Source organism: Ceratosolen solmsi, unplaced genomic scaffold (assembly GCF_000503995.2).
Source record: "Ceratosolen solmsi marchali unplaced genomic scaffold, CerSol_1.0 scaffold1, whole genome shotgun sequence".
Classification (NCBI taxonomy): domain Eukaryota; kingdom Metazoa; phylum Arthropoda; class Insecta; order Hymenoptera; family Agaonidae; genus Ceratosolen; species Ceratosolen solmsi.
The window spans coordinates 4,794,167-4,818,314 of record NW_011948415.1 but is presented as its reverse complement, the minus strand read 5'-3'; the positions used below and the strand labels follow the sequence as shown (position 1 = coordinate 4,818,314).

Below are 24,148 nucleotides of genomic sequence, written 5' to 3'. Positions count from 1 at the left end.
TCCTTCCAATTGTTATCCTATACAACACAATAATACAATAATGATATATGATACATTTTGTATTAATAGCGGTGAAAAGAATGCACGTCAACGTAAAAGAGTATTTATTCCACAGTACGTCGACGAAGGAAACCGACAGTACAGAAAATAAACGCCGGCTCGTATTATTAGCTCCAGCCGTTTACAAAACAAAAATCCCCACAAAGCTCCTTTATCCGTCCCTTATCGCGGTCGCCTCCTCGTCTACTCTTCCTTCTTACTTAATTCACAAAGCGCCGAAAGTGCAGACACTTGATTATTGCGCGTGAGAAGCGCACGCCCAGGCACATGCGTAACTGGTTGCGGTATCTTACTCATAGGGGCACGAGTGTAAACAAACGACGATTGTTCATCGCGTTCGACTCGTGTGAGGTTTGATGGAGAAGAGAGAGAGAGAGAGAGAGAGAGAGAGGAGAACAATGGAGGAGTCGGAGATACGAGACAGTGGAGCCAGGGTAACATCGCCGGCGAATCTCAATGGCTATCGCAAATTTTCCGAGTCCCGGTAAACGCCGTGGCTCGCGATCCTGTTTACGATTATGTCTCGGACGAGGCTGGGGCGCTTAAGGTGAGATAAGCAATCTTCCTAAACTTTCTATTAAGCGCGGCCGTTCGTCTTGGGGTCCCAATTCTGCCCCGAATACTAGCACCAGTGCCAGTTATAGCTTGTACTTTCGCTCTTTACTTGGCGTTTGAAATAGGAGTTTGCCTTTAGATGGGAAAATGCTTGGACTCGAGAGATCTCGACTTTGACAGTTAGGTTATGGAAATACTGGATTTATTAACTTATATTTCGTATCGATGATCGAGTCACACCCGATTAAATCGCAAATCGAGGTGCATTCGGTTTCCTGGGAAGTACACACTCCCATGAACCCATAACATCAAAAGAAATCGATACAACTGATTTCTGCTGAATAGCCTTTCTTTATATCTAAATAATATAATTTACCAATGCAGTTGCATTTAATGATGTAATCTTGCATTAAAAATATATTTGTTATGTGCATTTGTCTTTTTTATTTTGCAGACAGGCAATGCAGACACATATTTTCACTGTCACTTGTCTTTCTTTTCTCTTCTTTTAGGCAAAGAAAAATGACTAATTTATTTACAAATGCAAACATATAATCAGCCATTTTTTTCTTTTTTTCTTTTTTTCATTTTTTTTCTTCTTTTTATTATTTTTCAACTATATCTGCAGAATTTTTTGTAATATATAAAAACATTAGCTATTTAGTTTATATGGGGATTATGGTATTGAAAAGAGACTTAAGAACACTAACGAAAAAAGTAACTACTTCCTTTTTGTTTATTAATTGATTATCGGAGATGAACATGGAAATGGGACACAAGTTTACGATATCTACAACTAAATACCTACAGTCGTATATTTACAATGCGTACAAGTTTTGTATATTTAATGATAATGTTATTCTTATTTCTTCTTTAGCCATCAGTACTTTTTGGTATTTATTTCTATGCTTCATCTTTGTGATATCTTTTTTACACATTAATCTATTAAATATCGATTAAATCTAGTAAATATCTTGGAAGGTTATCATTTTCCTTCACGTATAATATAGGTCCTCGGGAGGAATGAATTGATTTTTAAAGTATTCGGAAAACCTATTTGAATAAAAAACGCTGACAATTAGAGTATTTATTATTATCTATTGTATTTAACGAACAAAGCAATAAATATTTTTCGGCTACGAAGTCTGTAGAAAGAATTGACAATTCCTGATTAATTATATATTAAAGTAGTGCGCAATCTCCGGTGCTTTATCGTAGTCCGTTTACGATTGAAAATTGTTTATCAGATCCAAGTGTACCTTCAATAAAAATAAATGATCGATGATAACGTTTGAAATCATATTCCAAATTATTGTCATTAAATATATTGCAAGTTATTTTGTAGTTTGTTAATTTTTCATTCTTTGTCAATTATATCTACTGTCAATAATATATATATATATATATATATATATATATATATATCAATTGCTTTTTCCATGTCTATTGAGCAAGTTTGCTTTTACTTTCTTTATGGCTAGTGTCCACAGAGGTCCGTAATTAGTATTTATGACTAAATCCAAATTCATTCTCAGGTATAATGCTATAGTTGCCCAAGTCAAGTCATCAACCAATGACAATTAATTTTGATATATGTAATATTAGCCGTCACGTGCGCAACTCTAGAATACGTAGTTATCGAGTAATATTCATTAATAATCAATGCATTTATGGTAATTCTTCTATAACAATTGCATTAAAATATAAAATTATAAGTATGTTTATCATGATTAGTAAATTAAATTGAAATTTTGCACGACGTAATATGTAATGTGAAATTATTTAATTGTTAAAATTGTATATATACGGTAGACAATTGCTGACAAATTTGTTAACGCCCGGTTAAAAGTTCGTTCGATCGCATATCTTTTGAAAAGCTCCTATATCATTTTTCGTACATTGTTCGATTAACGATCGCTAGTAACAAAATAATCATTTTATTGTATAATCTTCAGTTGCGTCTCTTAATATGTTTATATTTTCCGAGTAAATATGTATCGCCCTTATTACAGTTCGCTCAAACATTAGATCGACTTAAAAGCTCTTGGTACGAACATATCGCTCGTTCAAATGATATTCACATACAAAGAGGCACACAATCATAGAAGGTAATTAACATCAATAACCGCTCTACGACAGTCACTTAATATTTGGCTGCAAATGCAAAGTTGTACAAACGGATTACGTGCCTATGAACATGCTAATAAGATTTCGCCAAGTTCTCGTTTCGTCTGCAACAGGGAAAACGAACCTATGAGACTTGCTAACATGTTTCCCGTACTAATGGACGAGAAACCGCGCGCATATGCATATACATGAATGAAGGTGGAGCAAGAGAAGAAAAGAAAACTACACTGAGCAAGCAAGCGAAGATTAGAATATACACGAGACGAAGCATGTTTTACATGTCCCGAGTATGTGAAAGTCACGCAATATCCACTGCACGAGAACGTTGTCATTTTTCCCATTGGCTTATCTGCAATGCTATGCATGCGTGCAAACGCTTAAATCTTGACGGAGAAACAAAAAAATGAAAAAAGTCCAATGGGTTATGAGCTCGAGGAGCGAATTTATGTTGTGCTCACTGCGAGGGTAAGTGAATAAGGTTGAAAAGTTTGGTTACTTGGTTCATTAGATTTAAAAACGAGCATAACAGTACCGGAAAATCAATTCCGAATTCTTTTAAATGCGCATTAATGGCTTACTACTTGGTATTTTGCGCAAATTATTTCATCTTATTTTAATTGTCTCTAATATTATCCGCGTGGCCTCGCTGATTACAATTTCCGCACTTTTCATATTTTCGCCACTGCATAAATGTAAAATTTCATGCGATATTTCGTCGAGAGAGTGACAATTTCGAGGCTCGAGATAAAAATCCACCGACGATTTTCTTTGGCGCGATATTTCTTTTCATATATTTAAATAAAAAAAAAAAAAAAAAAAAAAAAAAAAAAAAAGATAATTTACTACATTTCATCTTACTTTATACAGCGGTAATTTGATATCTTTAATATATATCAATGGCATGGTGTGAGTGATGCCTAAGCCAGTAGTTAAAATAACACAATGATATTATACGTCACTCATAGGCAGTAAAAATCACAATTATCCACAAAACTTTTTACTCAAATGTGGTGCCAATAAAATTTCAAATCACGAGCTCGCTGCGTTCCACGGCACCGATAACTTTAGAAAAGTATTTTGAATAAGAAAATAAATATCAAAATGTGAGATATTAAAAACAAGTGCCGTATAAATACAACACTAGTGGAATAATTGAAAGACTTATTGCCCAACTGCAAGTGTTATTGGAAAAAAAAAAAAAAAAAAAAAAAAAACCCCTATGCTTTATAAACCACGAAGTCTCGTAACAACGGTACTGTAAAAAGCTTATATGGGTCATTCCTAACCAGAATAACATCAATTATCGGATTTTGCGAATAAGCGCATTGCAACTAATAGAAAAGACCCATACGCCCATAAAGAAGCATACACTTAGTGTCATAGAAAGCAAGATAGTTTCGTTAGCGAGTCAATGATGCAAGCTTTGGAAAAGCCGTTCGATGAAATACATCGATAAGAAGGCCGATCTCGGCGATAGAACATTACCGAAACTTTTGCCTTACGTGTCGTGGCTTGAGCGACGGCGTCCCACCATTGCTTTAATTTCCACGAGCGCGAGGCACGAAAGAAGCGAGTGGCATAAAGAAATGAAGCAAACCACCGCCACCACTACCACCACCACCACCACCACCACCACCACCACCATCGATGGATACTTCCGGCAGCGAGTGCGGCGTCCAAGACGTCCAAGACCCTAGGAAAGTCAAGTGGTTTGATGGCGTGATCGATGAACCGTGATTGCATGTAAGAACTTGAAATACTGTTAGCCTAACTGTAAAATCATGCCTATTCAAGCGCGATAACGTAATCCACGCTGTGCCCCATCGTTGCATGTTCATTGCAAAATTGGACTTTTGCGAGAATCCTGCTCCAGTGGTGATTTCCAATTGCTTAGAGGATGCAAGGTGCAAGGACACAATCGACAAGATCTCGTGAAAATTATCAATGCTCCAAGATGTCTTGTCAATTCGTAATTAAACGTGTTTCGTTCGATATCACGTGCAACGCACGGCACATCACTATATGAGTTTTTAACAAGTTTATGCAACGTTTAAAAATAATTCAACGATTAATGATTAAATAATTGTAGTAGTGATTTTGTTATTAGTGACCAGACGGTAGATACAATTGTTAAATTGATATTTCCCTATACAATCGATAGATTATATAAATAGTTAAAAATGTAATGTTATCTTTCACAATGCCATAAGGAATTTGAAGTCATGCAATTTATATATTCAAGTAGTAGTCATAAGCGCTTGCATGTTTCATTACAAATAATCTTATTCGCGCTTTGTAAACATCCATTTATTGATTCAGAAAATAATACTACTGACCGTTCGGTGAAAATATTTATTATTTGCATATGCAATAACAATTTAATGCTTGTTTGTAAATAATATATATCAATTACTTGCCTTTAATTTTCTAATATAATTTTCTTATGGCTAAGTGCCTGCTTAAAAGATATACTTGTAATAATACAAAGAAAATATATTTTATATGTTTATTTTATTGGAAACTACATTTTTAAATACATATTGTGATTGATTGTCTAAAATGTAAAATGTAACATTAGAAATACCACGAAATATATTGAAAACCAAGTAAAAAATGGAAAATCAATGTGAAAATTTAAATGCCAGAAAATACCTTTGAAATTTAAATAAAAAGATAATAGTTTATGAAGATATCAACAACAAAAATTAATTATGTATTTAGAATGATAGTGCCTTTAAAGTAAAATAATAGGCATAATATTTGCATTAATTAAAAACAAATGTACTTAATAATTCTGCACCAGATAGTGATTTTTTCTCTTTCTCAAGATCGTCTAAAAATACATTAAGCTATGTAAAAGCAAAGATTCATTTGCGAGATTGAGAGAAACAAAACTTTTCACGGATATTCATAATTAGAATATTTTCATACATAAAGATTAAATAAATATAAATTCTACGCATAAGCTATTTACTTAAAATGTTAAAATCTTATCGAGAAAAATACATTTCACTATAATTATGTGCAAATTTGCACATGATATTTTTAATATCAAATCCATTCTTTCATTATGAAAATTCTTGCCCATAATAATAATAAACTTTAGATAGTTAGTTTTCATTACCAATTAGTTTATTACATAAAAATTTTATTAACATACGAGTAAAGAATTTATATAAATTTTACATAAGAGTAAATAATTGACTGTTATTACTTTATTTACATTGGCTTTCTATAAAGTTTATCTTTATTATAATATCCTGATGCAATGCTACAACGTAGTCTGAATTAATTTTCAGATCACTGGCCTTTCATGCTATGAGGAATATTATAAAGTTAAGAATTTCAATCTTTGCAAACATTTACTTTGATATACGTGTACTAATTTTTATAGACAAAATTAAGAAAATCTATTTCAATTTAATAAAATAATCTGCGTGCTCTTTTGTGCTAATGCGCGCGCGCTCACACCGAGTGACAATATTTATTGATAAAATTGATCGTTTAAAGTCTTGTATGATCGTAAAAGTATGATTCGCGAGGTACGATTACTAAATGTAAAATGAGAACTGTGAATAAACCTTTATCTTCTTGTCAATATAGATGAATAGAGTATTGTTTAACTTTTGCGATCAATCAGTTTTCACATAAAAATTCCAGTCATAAAATCTTTCATTTATAATCCAAATACAAAGCATTGTTGAGATTTTCTAATAAAGAAATATATGTTAGAGAAATGAGTAGTTTTGTGTCTTTTTTACGAAGTACGAAAACACCTTTTGTTGGAATTACTCGTTAAGTATTAACGTCTAATGAGGAATTTCAAAAAACCTTTGCTATCACTTTCTAAATCTCTAAACTGAGCTTATAATTTCAAAAAATTATTCTTTTATATTTAACAGTTAATCCTAATTCCCTTTAATATTGTAGACTTATACATACAATTAATAAGCAACATAAGCAATAACCTATATTGGCAAATTAAATATTAATTAAGATATAATATTTTCTACACTAGTAATTATATGATAATTTCGAAATAATCATTTCTTTAACTATTTATTCTTTTTTAGCTCGTTTGTTGCGCGAAATATAAATTAAAACAATGTATAGCTAAAATTATTAATACTTCTCGATAACATTTACAACCGTATATTTGATATTATCAATGGTATTTAATATTAAAGCAACCTTTTAACAATCTTACGAAAATATAAAATAGTTAATAATTTCTAAAGCTACTAATGATTTTAAGAGTCTATCGTTTCAATATATAAATATATATATATATATATATACATATAATTTAACAAAAACTCTAATTAGGTAAAACACTTTAATTCGGCAGAAAAAATGCTTACAAAATTAATTTACAAATTGTATGCAATTTTTTTTTTTTTTTTTTTTTTTGACTGACATAATTGAAAGAGACAATGAGAATAAAATAAAAGTAAAGAAAAAGAGGTAGAGAACCTTGGAATGAATGCCAAAAGAATACAAATTAAATAAGGTTGTAACAAAATTTAAATTTCATAAATGAATTATAATTTTACGTAATAGTAATAAATCATTTTGAATCTATAATGAATAGCAAACTAAAATATTGTATATAATATATAAACGATGTAACCAGATACTCAGTGTCTCTCTTGATCTATTGTCCATCGCTCTCTACATGTAATAAAATATGTTTTAATAATTATGAGTAATTGATTATATCTAATGTATTAAATATATCATAACTATTCAAAAGTCTTAATAACCAACAGTTATGTATTTTTGGACACGTACATAAAATTTAGATCTACAGATATATTAACTAAATAAATAAATAATAATTTAAAAACAATTAGAAGCAAGGTTTTATTAATGAATTGTTAATAAATTATCAAAAAATTCATTAAATTTTATGCAATATGATGAAAAAATTTGACTATAGATTATAAATTAACGTAAATAATAATTAATAACATAGATCCATTATTAATTACCTAAATGCTTAGAATTTAAAACAAATATACATTTTAGATTATACGAATAAATTAAATATAACCTGTGATTGTTGTTTTATATAATAATTAAAATATAAATTTTATATAACTTTAAAAAAAAAAAAATTAACAACATAGATCTTATCGAATGATCTATGAAAAACCGTTAATCTTAGGAAATTTTATTTACGAAAATAGATTTCAATTTATTACTCGTGAATTGTAATTATTTAATAAGCATAGGTGTGTTTATTTATTTACTATTATGAATTCATCAGACTTCAAAGTCCATGATAAATGATCAACGTTCAATCTATGAAGCAATAGTTAGTTTTAAGAAGTGAATGTAATTTAGATCATTTCACTTTTGACCGAAAATCTCTCTCCATTCCTCAGTCTCTCTAAAATTGCACAATTTTAAACTCAATCCAATTATCGTACGAAATTACACTCTCTTTCAGACAACTCGAATTATACGTTCATTGGGTCAATATACTGGCAAGGCGTAGCTGAGTTTTGAAAATCTTTTAAAGGTAATAACAGTTGGCAACTTTAACATGATTTGGAGAAGTCACGCGCTAGAGGTTAAGAAAAAAATACTTTCGGCGCGATCGACATGGATCGTTTCCCGTTTGGCGTCTCGTTCCTTCGTTGGAAAACGGAGTTCCGCAACAAGCAGACCTTCGAATAACTACGACGGTCTCTATTAAAATTACCATATAACAGATTCGACGCTGTGCTTTCCGTATGAATAATTCAAGGGCCGCGCGGACTTTGAAAATGGAGAGTGGTGGTGGAAGTCGGGAGTGGAAGGAGGAGGAGGAGGAGGAGGAGGAGAGAAATAAAATAAAAGGATAGGATAATAAGTAGGTGCCACGTAATTTCCATTCGGTTGATGGCATTTATATTTAAGACTTGAGGAATCCAACACGATTTTTTCGTGTACTATGTGATGTCGGTTGACTATATCCCTTTTTTGTATTTCAAGTCATAATGGCTCCAAGAGTCTTTTCTCCCATATTTTTTACCTTTTCTCTAGTATATATGCCCAGGAAGTGTTAACTGTGTGTTCATTTTTTAAATTAGAGGTCAATAGATACCCGTTTCAATTAAATACATAATTTTGTTCATATATATATATATATATATATATATATATATATATTTGATTTTAATTTGAAAAGTCGGTAAGTACGTTCTGGTATCCTCACATTAAATAGTTATAAAGAAAAATTATGGACTTAAAAAAAATTGGACAATAAATTCATTATAAAATAAGTAAATGGTAAGATAATGAGGATATAATAATTAAACAAGCTATCAATGTCGTTATTTTCAAACCATTCATCTGTATATATGTTAGTTTTACTTCTAATTATGTGTAATCTTTCACAAGTTCATAAAATAATTCATCATAAAATGAAGTAAAATTATTTGATTTCAATAGCAAATAAGTTTTATTAAAATTCAAATAAAATTATCATTAGATATTGTTAATGACTCGGTTCATAAATAAAAGCAATTTAATTTTTTTTTTTTTATTAAATTATGATAATTTTACATACACTAGATAAATCTGTATTATACTGTTATCTTAAATATTATTATTATTACGATGTTATATACAATAACAATTACTTTTAAAATCAAACGATATAATTTTTATTATATAACATTAATTTTTTTTTTAAATAACATGTTTTACGATGATGATGTTTTATGATGATAAGCATTAAACATTTATTATCGACGATATATACATTAACAAAAAGATTGATTTTAGTTTCACATTTACGAGTTTTTTTTTCCCAGAATAAATCGATTTCATGCTCTTACGTAACTCGGGGACAGTTGCTATGATTGCTATAATATTGCGGTCTTCGGCTTAAAATAAATAGAAACTATGATTCGTTTGAAAGTAGAGTGTATTATCAAATCTAAAATTAGAAAATGTTATTTTTATGATGAACGCAAATTTTAAATTAATTTATGCAACCAATCAATTAAATGTAGATATGATGATGTACATTTTCTACGTACATTTTACGTAATTATATAAAACGTATGGCCATCTCCAGTCGTGTATGCGCATTAACACACGCACTCACGCACGCACGCATGCTTTTATATCAAAATATGTAGATAAACAATGAAAAATACGCTTACCCTAAAGGCACAATAGTAAAAATAAGAAAACTAAGCTTATAAAGTATACAATGATTCGAAATGCATAGATAATTTTTAATACGGCAATCAATTATATGATTAACTCAATTTATAATTCATGATTAGTGCTATTCGGATCGTTCCTTTATGCTATTATTTAAATTTATTAAATTATGTAAAATTTAATTAGCACAGCATTACATATACATTTGAATAACTAGACTGCAGGTATAATTATGAAATTCATAAATGATTATCAACCATTTATTCTTTTGTTTATAAATGTTCGTCGTAATATATGATTGAAAATTTCTAAAGATTAGTTTATACGGCTATTAAATCTACAAGATAGCATAAGCTATTTTGATCTATGAAAGTGTTAAAACTTAGAAGTATAAATGAAAAGTTGCCCGATCCATCTTCCCAAATCGTGTACTTAAAGGCAATTCTTTTGCAAATATCTACGAAATCGCGCAACACTGGTATTTATATTTTAATAGTCAAAATAAATAACTCGAGAAATCTCGCTGCGAAAATACAGAAAATCTCAGTGTGCAAACTTCTAAAAATCAGACTCTAACGGCGCTTCTAGACTCTTAGCGATATCGGCTCTCCACATCTTTTTACAACATTAAACTAAGCGAATAAATGAGGCACATTTTGTGTCGATACGTTAATAATAGAATAATGTTGGCATGGAAAAGGCAGACAAATAATCGAAAGGGACAACCGAAGAAAGTAATAAAGAGAACACGGTCCGAGCAAGAATAGTCCATTGGCCGATCGATAAATGCAAGGCTATGATTTGCAATTATGAGCGGCGAGAGTTTGCTAACCAATACGAAAACCCATATTGACGGATAAATATACTTTAAATAAATTTACTTTAGCAAGTATTAATTCTCATTTTACTTCAAACCGGAAATATACAATTTTTTTTTTTTTTTTTAACATTTACGAGCAATTAGTAATAGCATAGCCTTTTAAATAGTCAATGAAAAATAGAATTATAATCTATGTAATCTACGATTCGTATCTACAGCATACAAGATAAAACTACGAATGTTGGTTTTTTTTATTTAATTATGAGAAATTATCTTTCAGATTTTTATCTAAATTAAAATCCACGGCTATTCCTTATCACATATTGGGCCCTGCACTTTTTTTTTTTTTTTTTATAATTATTATTGAAATAATATGGAAATATTTGTTTCGACTATTGACAATTAATTAGTCTTGTTATTTTCCTACGATTCCCCAAATATTGTTCTCCTATATTATTGAAAATGAATTCGTCGTGAATAATATTCTCTTCTGAGAATAGATATCACTCGTAAATATTAATAATTACTGCACAACTATTTTTCAACTATTATTTTCATGTAAGAAAAGAATGAGTAGTGATTCACTAGCTGATATATAGTGCAAAATATTTTATTCGGTTCTTTCGCGTATTTTACGTTTTCAAGAACCAGTAGGCAAAGAGTGGTTATTGATCTTTATGATATTTCAATGTATAAGAACTGGATGTATTATAAAACTGTTGAATATTTTCACTTCCACCTTTCGTATAATACAATAACAATACAACATAAAATTCTTAATTAATATTTCGTAATATTATTATCGTTAATATTCTAATAATTATCGTTATAATATTATAATGTGATAATAAAAAAGATTATAAAATTATATTAATTTTAATGTGATTTTTATCACATAATTATTTAATATAATTAATATTTTTAATATATTCTTTCAATTTATAAACAATATATATTTATTATTGTTGTTGTTGTTGTTGTTGTTGTTGTTGTTGTTGTTGTCATAACTTGCACCTAATTAAGAGGTTAATAGATAGTCTACATTTCAGCGGAGCTTACAATGAAATAACAAATTTTTTATTATTTCAATAACGCCATTTAAAAAAATAAGAATTCTAATAAACATTCTGAGAGTCTCTATGAATTTATTTCTCTTTGAATAGACATATAAATTTATGAAATAATCCAAGGTATATGAACTAGCAAATTCTAGATATTTAAATTTAATTAACGCTTTTTTTTGTAACTTAAACATCGCTGGCCTTTGTTAATTAATACTGAACTAACGATATTTCATGGCAGCTTTCTTCTTAGTGGGACTGAAAATTACAAGTTAAGTAGTATAATGAGCGACGCTCCATAGCCTTAAAGCTTGTCGAAGGATTATCCTTTCTGATTAAAATCGCCATTATTTCTCGGCTAAATGCCAAACACCTTCCTCTTAGCTGTATACCTTTTGTGGTTTCTTCGGGATGTACTATACGAGTATACTTTATATGACAATTGCTTTATGCGAGGGTTTAACGATACTAACGTAAATTCAATATTGATCAGTTCAAGCATGATTGCAGGTGCCGCCAAATCGTTCATAAATACGGCATTTTATGATAACCGTATGCATTGTACACTATTTTATAATTTAGCCTTAAATAGCGCGACAGAGATAGCATACTTCGATGAAAATTACCGCAAAAACAACCGTAATCACGGATCATCTGCATTTTCCCAATTTTTTTTTTTTACCATTTTTTGCAATTCAACGGTTCGTTGTGGAAAATTTACTTTACGCTATGGTAATTTTATCACCACTTGTGATAAATTTAACGATAACGCAATATTTGCTGGGATATGGAATAAATATGTGTAGAGATATCTTGAACTTGTACTGTACAGTTACTATAAATTTTACTTTAAAGTTGAGTGAAAAAACTTCCGGAACGGTCGGTAAATAAGAATTCTAAGCGTTTTTTAAGTGAAAACTATTATGAACATTGACTAAGATTATATTGTAAAAATTGATTTAATATTCAATTAAATTATCTCTACCGTCATTCGTAAATAATTGTTATAAATTAAGGTAAATTTAAAATGTTAATCTTCTTCAATATCAGAACGTTGATGTAAAATAACAAAAAGTTTACAAAATACAGTTGATTCATTCAACCAAGTATATAATTTAAAAGTCAACAAGAGATTATTCAATTACATAATATTTACACAATATCTTTTTCATTTATACATTATTAAATTGTATAAATAAAATGAATAATAAATGTACTTAATAACAATAATAATATATATTATTAATATCAATAAAAACAACAGAAAAGTAAGTGATAAAATCGGTAAACCTTGCTTTTGATAAAAATATTCTAAACATTATTTGCTAAATTCGAATAAAAGGCGTGAAATTGAATGAAGCATCTTATAAAGTATAATATAACTTATAGTTGAAATGAAATAATGAACAAAAATATTAGGTTATTTATTGAATCATTATCTTTCTATCTGCTGATCAATTTAATGGATTTTATAAAAAAAAAAAGAAAAAGTTAAATAGTTATTCTTCTACTAATGACACTATACTTTTATATCCAGACTTTATTTCTTCATTAATAATAATTAAATAAATAAACCTTTTTTTTTTTTTTTTTTTTTTTTTTTTTTAAAGCAATGATGATTGTAAGAATTTAATTATCATTGAAGCTATACATTTCTATTGTGTAGCTAGGCATACAAACAAAAAACATTTATTGAAACGAAAGCACGGAGAACTCTTGATATATATTTTATTTAACTATAATTTACAAGGCCACGTCTCATCACCCTACGTTTATTATTCACATGGTAATGTTGATAGCAAATATTACTGCACTTAATACAAATTAATAATAGACAATATTAATAGATAGTATTTTTTAATTTGAAATACAGTGTATAAATAGGTAGTAAAAATATTGATACGAATTCATTTCGTTGCTATTAATATTTTGACGCGAATAATAATGAAGAATTTAGTATTTGAACAATGCGACAAATAAAATAAAATATTGAAACACGTTTGAAGGTAAATACTATTAGAATAGATAACAATTAATTAGAAATGAAAAAACATTTCAATATTATTAACATCATAAAAATTCAAAATTTGGTTACTACGTCGTACAAAATGTTCCATAATAATATTACTTTTGCAATTATTTACATTTACAATGTTTGAACTCTATTATTTTAATCTGTTTTTTTTTGTTTTTTTTTTATAATTATAAAACCATTAAGAAAGAAAGCACTAACGTATTTTTTTTTTTTGTTCTTCAATGTTTAGTAACGCCTTCTTCCTTTCTCCACGATGTAACTTTCTAGAAGAGCAATCGGGTACTACGAGATTGAGCCTATGCCAAAGTAATATGGTTTTTAAACTAAAACCGTCTACATATATTTAAATATATTAAGAACTATGAGGACTTGTATATTATATTGTATTTTCATAATTCTTGTAATTTTATAATTAGATTATATAGTATTTTTATTATATTCGTTCCTATATTAATGTGCGTTTTTGTGAAAAGATACATTTAAAGTAAATTATATGATAAAATTTTTAGGCTGATCTGTAACGAGGACATGATATTATTATTGAAGTTTATGAATAATAATTCAAATCGAGGAAGAAACTGTTATCAAAGTCAAACATCTATCAATATCATATCAATATCAATATACTTTAACAGATTGTGCAATTTATAAATAACCGAAACATGTAATTACTATATTCTTGTGTGCCCCCGCCCCTTCATCAACAAAACATACATATAATTCCTTGATTTTTAAAAAGCTAACTAACATTTATGCGAAAAATCAAATTTTACTAATGCATTAATTTATTAATGCAAATAACGAGTAACGATAGCAACTTCTTTGAAACAATAAAACCTTCGAGAGTTTTTCAAGAATGATAATAAAATTAAACTAGCAGCAAAAACTTTTTAACGATATCATCAAAACTTTTTTCCCTAGTGAAAAAGAAAGTCATATTTAGATAGATCTAGATAGATTCTAACGACAATCGAAAAAATTGAGGGAACGAAACTGTTAGTTCGAGTCTACTTAACACACCCAATTATCCATCCGAGCTTACAGTGTCACTTTTCCACGACGCTTCCTTTTCTTTTATACTGTTTTTACATCTGTTTACGTCTCGCCTTTTTTGTTACTTGTATCGCGATATCTCAAAGTATCGGCCAACGGCGACTACTTTCTCGTTCGTACTGGTCACCACTGTGCGCAAACCGCAAAGTTATTTTCCACGTTATTATCAAAGATGGACGTTTATATGATTTACTATTTTCAATAAGAGCAATTTTATTTACGTGTGTTTACATTTATTTACATGCAATCTATAAGTACTTGGTTGATTGTCTATGACTACAAAAACAAAAAAAAAAAAAAAAAAAAAAACAAAGAACAAAAACAAAGAACAAAAAAAAAACAGAAAAAAAACATTTTCGAAATATCTCAGACAAACTATTACCACTTGTATTATTAATACTGCGTAAGCATTACTTTCAGTTGTTTTGCGAACGAGTGACAATTTTCGTTACCTAAGCTATTCAAATATAAAAATCACTAATATAAAAACGATTGTAATGAATATTTTTGTAAAACTTAGTTCTCTTGGTAATTTATTTTATCTATCGAGTAAATATATTGACTTGTGAATTACATAAAGAACGTTATATTAAAGTTTCAATAGCGATATTTTCTTTCTCTGTTATTTTTTAAATTTGAATTTTTCATTATTTTCAATAATAGCGTGAATAAATACACGATCGTTACCAGACTTTTTCACAATTTACATCGAAATACTTAATATTTTGTTAAATATTCTTAATAAAGCCATCGAATTTTTATAACGATTATTATAATGGAAAGTTCAACATTACTGGATCTTATTTTAATATCTTGCCAATTACTGTATAATACTAAATACACATAAAACGAAGCAATTTGTAGATTATAGCTTTAGATGAAATAAATTTCATAAATATCAACATTATCGATACTGTGATTTTCAAATAATCATAAACTGAAAGCTGAATTTTTGAATCTTTTAAAGACATCGGAAAGTCTCATAAGAGCTCATTTATTATCACAATTTTTAGCGCGCAAGTACCGAATGTTCCTTAACATAACACTAGTCCTTATTGTGCCAATTATCGGTGGTCGGACGATCTGCGACACAGACGCGATACTTACGTGTACCGAAAGCAAAACTTCGAAATCAATTGCCAAGACAAGCGTCTTCGGCGGAGCCCGGCAGTGCTGTCCCCCGGACCTTTTTCACATCCGCTATTGCCATTCCCTGCCATTCCCGCGCTACTACCCGAGGTCCTTGATCGTAGATTGCAATTAGTGATAATTGCTCAATCGTATCCTCACGCTCTCACAGCCTGGATTCGGTTTCCCTGCCGCGCGCCGCCTTGACTTTAATTGCCGATTGTAAATCGTAATGGCAGCCGAGCGACATTTAATTGTCTTATGATTTCCGCGAAAGCCTTTATCTTGCGCCCACTGCTACTCAACTACACGAACAAGAAGAAAATGTGGCACGCAGCGGCTCGTTGTAAGAGCACTTCAGGAAATGATCACCGCACGCTGAATCAATCTCTTATCATTTTTAGGTACTTTCCACGAAAATCTCAGAGACTTCGACAATGCAGTCGGCAATGTCGGCACAATGAACACGCAAGTCCCATTGTTGTGTAATTTATTCTTTTCACAGCAAATTGTATAATTCAAACGAGGAACTCGGTGACTCCCGTGTGCCACTCATATAAGAAAGTTGTTACGCATGTTGAGCTTGTAAATAAGTTTTTTCGTGCACGTAGTCTTCGACATTATTACGGCAATTGTTTACCGTATGATCGGTCATCGTTACACTTATATTTTGGTCCTCTTATTTGGTCCCTTATCGACTTACTTAACCGATCAATCTTATAAATCAAATGTCGTAAATCGATTGACAAATCGATCGTTACTCTTTCAAATCTTCAGTCGAGCGGTCATTGCTATTCTTTTTAGTTTAAAAAAAAAAAGAAAAAAAATCATAAACCGATGAGAATTTCCCAATACTTTACGCTATTCTAAATTCCATTAAAACAAATTTACAAATGAATTGCAATATTGAAAAATCGATGTGCAATCTAATTTTACGGCATTAAATTCACGTTATCGTTGATAAATCATAGTTTCTCTATTCTTTAATTTAATTGCTAGGTCTTCTGTATCTTATTGTTATAATAATTCACGCTCTACGTTCAATTTGTTGCGCAAAGTTAATGATTTATCGAACAAATGCTCATATTATATGAGCATTATCTTTATATGAAATATTGAATAAGTTATTATTATTGTATGCTAGCTCTCGAGTCGAGTTTCCCTATTCTGAAAAAGTACTTCCATTCGGATTGATCAACAAGGCGTTACACCGTGAACCTATCGATTCCTAAACTAACGATAAATTTTTTTTTTTTTTTTACCATTATATGCTTGTTTTACTAGACATCGAAACTACTTGACATTCGACGAGTAATTGTGAAAAAGACGAAAATTTGGAAAACTCGCAGCCATTTTAAAACCAAAGTTATAATAGCCAATGCCTATTTCATCAGTCGAAGTTTTTGCCAATGATTCCAGGAAATAATTTCGTCATAACGGAAAACCAATTGATAAATAGTTTTTGCTACTGGCCGTAAGGATCGAACTAATTTCCAAACGTTCGACAATGAAAATCGTGAAAAATACTATTAAATAAAAACGCTCCCCAATTTTTCAAAAGGCACTCGCGTCTAACTACTATGATCCATTCGCTTGCATTTCCGCTCAACGTTGTCGTATATTCTTAGTCGCTTCTTAATCCTCGGAATTCGTAATTGCCTTAGCGTAAAATTACAAGCCGAAATTACGATCGTGGCAGAATTTTAGAAAGTTACTCCAATGAAGGCAATAAGCGAAAGATGAACTGGTATAATGTTGAAAATAAAAAATATTAAAAGCGAAGACGCTTCCTGTTTGTCCGATCATTTACCATTACTACCATTGTTTCTCTCATCGATTTCACTGAAAAGCCCTGTCGTTAAAATTAATTAAGAGGAGTTTTTAATGCTGTTTGGTACTTTCACACCGTTCCAAGATATTATCCCCAGCATGCAGACCATTTATCAAAAATGAAATACTTTTTTTCAGAAGAACATGAAGATCGTAAAATTACGGAACGCGCTATGATCTATACACTAACTGTAATGGTAACTTGACTTTTAAATGGGAAAACAGCTACTGTTTTGTAATAATTTATGCTAATCAATCGCTATCAATCGTAGCACATTTCAGGCAACATTTATTGCGTGTAATGTTTAACTGTCGTTTGAGGAAATAGCGACTTTTTAGAATTAAAGCTACCTATATCAATTACGATGTTAGAAATAATCAAACTTTAAAGAAATACAGTTCCATACTCCCAACATTAATGAAATTACTAGAATTAATAATTGTAATGAATTTTAACTAAAAATTAGGTCGTAGCTATGTAATGGATTGTTTTACCAAGAACTTGACATCAACTATTATTTAATTTAATACTATATGCATACTTATATATAACTATCATAAATTATATCATATTAGACTTATTACAATCGATAATTATTTAAATTGAACTAACTAGATTCAATTGCTTTTTCAATTATTCGGTCAAATAATTACTGCTGATCATAAAACGAAAAAAACATAAAATAACATGATAAAGTATTTCAAAATAATTTTAATATTTATAGTACAGTAAATTATATCTTATATTTAATAGTACCATAATAATAAAATTAATTTTTATTCGCATACTAATATTAAAATTAATGGGTTTTTTATATTTAATGTAAGCAAACATATACGCTATTGGATATATTATTATTGATTATTATAAATTTGAAATCGTTTGTAATGTCGTCATATTTATCGATCGAAGATAAAGATTAGCAATATGGCTATCGATAATCATTTCTACATACAAATAAATCTTTTTCACAAGATCGTATAGCATATACAAATTATATATATATATATATGTGTGTGTGTGTGTGTGTGTGTGTGTGTGTGCGCGCGCGCGCGCGCGTGTGTGTTCAAACATCCTTTGATTTATTAATAAAACGATACTTATTATAAACAACAATTATGTTTTGATTTTTAATAATTTACGAAAGCTTTCAAATTATTAATAACATACGTAATTCTAGACTTTTTTTAATATAAAGTAATATGGTCGATTCTCTCAATGCCATATAATTAAAAGTTTATATAAATCAATCTCAGATATAACGATCTCGGATAAATTATTATAATTCTAAATAGTAGTGGTTGAAAACTAAAATAGTGATTACTGTATAATTAAAAATATAGAAATTTTCTCTGTTCCACGTTCTAAATCTGCCCAGCATCTTAAATTGTACAATATTACTTTCGAGTCCAACTTAATAATATTATTACATCCTTATCTTTATGCATTTGAAAGTCTTTTATACACTGAATTTTTCATTACGATGCTCAATGATAATTTTCAATTCTACATTGTCATGTCGACAAACATTCACCCATCTCGATCTACCAGAATTGAATTATTCTTCAATCGCAAATAACGAGGTCTAAGGAATTTCTTCTCTTATACGATTCACATAATTGTGCAAGTTTTTCATCTATTTTATTATCCAATACCATTGTCAGCAATTGGTATTTTCATATCCCAAATTTATATACGCAACAAACATGCAGCCCCGACTTTTCAATTTTCAAATTCGTGTGCACAATAACTACCTATATAATAACGAAATAATCCTACTAATAAATGTTGAATATATTTTATCTCTTATAACGAAAAGAAAAAGAAAAAGAAAAAAAGAAAAGAAAAAGAAAAAGAAATCGTTTCAATTCATTATTTTTCGAATACGTAAGCTTTGCCGATCGGAAATTTTATTTCCAACGCCATTCCATAATAATTTTGACAAAATAACCATGCGTACCATAACCAGAACAGGGAATTTAATCGTATCAATGCGCCTTTCAGCTCCCCCGAAAAATCTCAAGTTTCAGATTAAGATAAAAATATTAAACTCTTGAAGCTTTCACAATAACTGTGCTCTCGGTGCAAATGACGCTGCACCGAGCGACAAGTCAAGCCGACTAATTAACGCGACTACTTACATTAGCGGTGGCTCTCACGGAAACGCGCAGTACTGGGTTATCACTCTCGCGAAATAGACTTTCTTCTTTGACAATGACGGGGCATTACTTTAATTGTATTATTATTACGAGAGGATTTAATCAAACGAACGAGGAAGTCGATTGTCTTTTAACGTCAATGGTCTTTTATATCGTTCAGCGACACAAAGCGGAGGCCAGGATGATATTGTTAAACTAATTATACGAAATGTGATTATTTCTTATCTAGGACTTGTATAGTGAAGTTTATGGAATTGGCAAGTTGTGTGTCATGGTGCACTTGTGATTTTCCTTCATTAGGATCGAATGGAAGAATGTTTTTTTAATATTGGACCAACAACGCGCCAGAATTACTTGCGCACGTTAATGCTACGAATGTTTCATTTCGTGGACATAAAAATTTAGTCCATTTAATTATTTGCAATCAAAACTGCAAAAGAAAGTGTATTGAAATGGTATTTTAAATACAATGTAGGCAAAGCTGACTTTCAAGTAGCATATGCGTCGAAGATAATTCAATTTCGTTGCTTAAGCACGATAATATAATTTATCGTAGATTCGCCAACCGATGAAAACAGCACGTTTGAAATGTTTATCTATATAATTATATCGTGTAGAAAATAATTTAATTTCAACTACTATTCATCTCAAAATTCTTTGTTTAGATTTTTAAGATAAAATGACACGGATTTTCGCATAAAAATACTAAAAATGCATATTTTTGTACAATAAATTATTCTTTATCTCTTTTATTATAATAACATTACTGAATTAGTAAAAGAAACCCACCGTAGTTTCTCTAATTAAACGCAATGTCAGTGTAATAAGATTTAATGTATTCGATAATAATACAAACCTTATCAAACAAATTCATATCATTGAAAATAAAACTTTATTATTGTACATTTTATGTGAGTATACATATGTAAGTAAATATTAAATAAATTAAATTCATTGAATAATGATTGAAGCGTTATTTAAGTTTAATTAAAAAGTGTCTTATCAAAATCTATAAATCTTAAGTGAATTCTATTTGCTTCTTCGTAATTATTTAAAAGAATTATTTTTTATAATAAATTCAAACATTAATATACCTATATAATAATTATACATAAGAATTATCTAGCTTCCTGCGTTAATTTACTTTCTAAAAATTACGCGAAAATTTATAGTAAACATTTGAGTTATAATATGATAATAATAAAGATTTGTACGTTATGCGCCGTTGAAATAAGATCTGAGTCGTCGAGAAACACAAAATATTCAAAGTTTTCTCTATTTTATCTCTAAATAAATTATAACACAGTCATTTGTGAGAGAAAAAAAATTTATAGTAACATCACTCGATCTAATTAATTTTTAATATTTATGTTGAACAATTATTTCCATACAATTATACCGGCACATACGTAGAAATATACTTTTGAAAATTATACATGTACAAAGTAATAATTATCTTATTATAATAATAATCTTAAGTAGACTTTTTCAAAATATTAACATTCAGGCACGTTCCTGGATGACACGTGCATGGATGTTGCCGTTTGTAAAGTAATAGTAAAAATAACCATTACTCTATAAATTGGTGAATTATTAGTAAAATTAGTGAATATTGAATTTTAAATGACAATCTAAGTCCTTAGCAATTTGAAATGAAAATAGTATAATATGAAAAGTCATTTATTTTAATTTAGTGAGTTTTATTGTATATTTATACTTTGACCTAGATTATCGTTAATTATAATGTTATTGCAAAGCTATGTATTGTTGCAAAAGAGTTGTTAAGCCCGAATTATCATTGTAAATTGAATATTAATAAAGGAATGTCCTTTATTGGATAGAAACCATCGATAATTACATTTATTATGAATAATACTATGCTGTAGTATACTACACAATAATAAAATTTGGCGACAGACGAACCTCAACGTCTAAATGTCTAAAAAATTAATTTGAATCTAATAAAATGTCGACTGTAATATATTAAAAATTGATTCTAAATATTTTCGAGACTAAATGGAATTGTATATATTAATATACTTGTTACAATTCAAAACAACAATTCAAAACATTTATCTCATAATTTTTAAATTAAATTTAGAATAAAAACATTAATGTTAAGCCAACCTTTTGACACAAGTTCGAGACGCTTCATCGTCATCTGTCGGTCCACCAGCCCCTGAATCCTGCAAATTAAAAGACTTATTAGAAATAAAATATCATCTGCTCGAGATCTGTTTTTTGAAATATGATACGACCAATTACACCCAAACCAAATTGAAATAGACGCGTGAATAAAATAAACGTAAAAATAAATGCAGATACATCATTTAACAAACAGGAATGCATAAAAAAAAATAATAATAATTCGTAAAATGATAATAAATCATGAAAGATTGATATCGCACTTGCGTACGTCCATATTTCAAAGTAACTAAATTAACATTTCACGTTCGTTTAAAATACATGCCTATGATAAATGAGTATGGGTAATACAATTCGAATGGTGTAATAATGCTATTTTTCGAATATAAATAAAGCTTTCGAATAAAAATTCATTGCATATCATTTCACATCATTGTTTATCATTTTTAATGTGACCGATATATATATATATATAACATTAGAACAAAATAAGTAAAAAAATAATAAAAAGAAACATGCCATAGTATGTTAGTACTTTTTGCTGTAATATGCCAAATTGCTTATCGCGTATTAATTAAATAAAAAGAAGAGTACAAACAAAATAATTATTGCGAAATGATAACTGGAAACAACGTCTTGTTATTGAAACTAATAATTAGAATCCCACAAATTAATAGCATGTCATGCTACAGATTTATTTATCAGATTAAAATTATAGAAAAATTACAAGACAGTAAAGCCTTGTGATTAATTAATTTCATGTTAATAACAGTGGAAGACTACCGGACTTCAACTGAATTTTATTTCCCTTTAGATAATGATGTTGCAATTGCAAGAGCAAGAAACAAACAAAATTTCAATCACGTTTCGTCGTAAATATAGTTTAAGAAAAGCATCTATAATCTCTTACATTTCGAAATGAGATACTTTTATCATTTTATGCATAATGCATCAGTATCTCCCAAAAATGTAACATATAATTGAAATATTATAAAATATTTAAAAACTTTCAATTATAATGCATTTAAACAGCCCATTATTCGTATATTCAGATTTATCCAAAATGTTTAACCTACAATATAATAATACATATCAATTTCTTTTTAACAAATATAACTTGAATAATTTGGTATTTCGTCGGTTGTAAAAATATTATTAAATACTTACATATATATATGTATATGTCGCAATGATTGGAATAAGCAAATAGTCGTTTGGAAATTATATTTTGACGTAAATGGCTTATCGCAGGATTTTAACGAGACAATTTATTTATAACCGAAAAAACGTTTGAGACTCGCATTCTCTTATTAGTAATATTATTGATAATATCATGTTAAACAGTTTATACAATAGTGCCATCATCGTCGCAACCAAATTAACTTCATCCCATCAAATTACAAATGATCATTGAAGAGCAGAAAAGCACCTCTTCTCAAGTACAAAGCTCTCTTTATGCTTCGACCGACAATTTGAAGGAGATTACATGAAAGAGACAAGGAAAACACTATAACATTTTCGCTCTCTTATGTAGCCCACATAACACTATATCCGTATAGTCACGCCGCTGAAGAAAAACGAGGCTTGAAAATCAATAGCGCAGAAGAGCGATCGCACTCCCTTTAACAAAGTTTCATTCTTCCAACAACCCCTTAATACACGAACACCCTTTAAAAAAAAAAAAAACGCCGCACTTAACCCACCGGCTATCTATGAGCATAAGTGCACTTTGTAATACGCGAAACATTTAGCTCGGCGGGGTGCGATTGTGAGCAACCCTCCGGATTTCATTTTTCAGCTCTCTTTGCTCATCTCTTTCGCTCTCTTCGTCGTACGTGGGGATCGTCGCTTATCCCCCTTCAGCTCTCGGAGACTAGCGATTCTCCAGCCCTGAGCTTTGATAAGAATACTCGAGCAGATAAGGACTGCGTGTGCGTGCGTGAATGAGCAAACTTGCAGAGGCAAACTCGTACATAAGCGAACTCCGGGGAGTCATCGAGCGACTAGACAGCT

The 24,148-nt window shown here is 29.6% G+C and overlaps 1 protein-coding gene across 1 annotated transcript in view; it reads right to left on the bottom strand.

Moving 5' to 3' along the window:
* Positions 1 to 24,148, bottom strand: part of ssh (Protein phosphatase Slingshot) — a 225,680-nt gene that overhangs the window by 182,523 nt on the left and 19,009 nt on the right. The window contains 1 exon segment of the mRNA XM_011495493.1: positions 22,118 to 22,176. Within this exon segment, the coding sequence (XP_011493795.1) occupies positions 22,118 to 22,176 (59 nt within the window).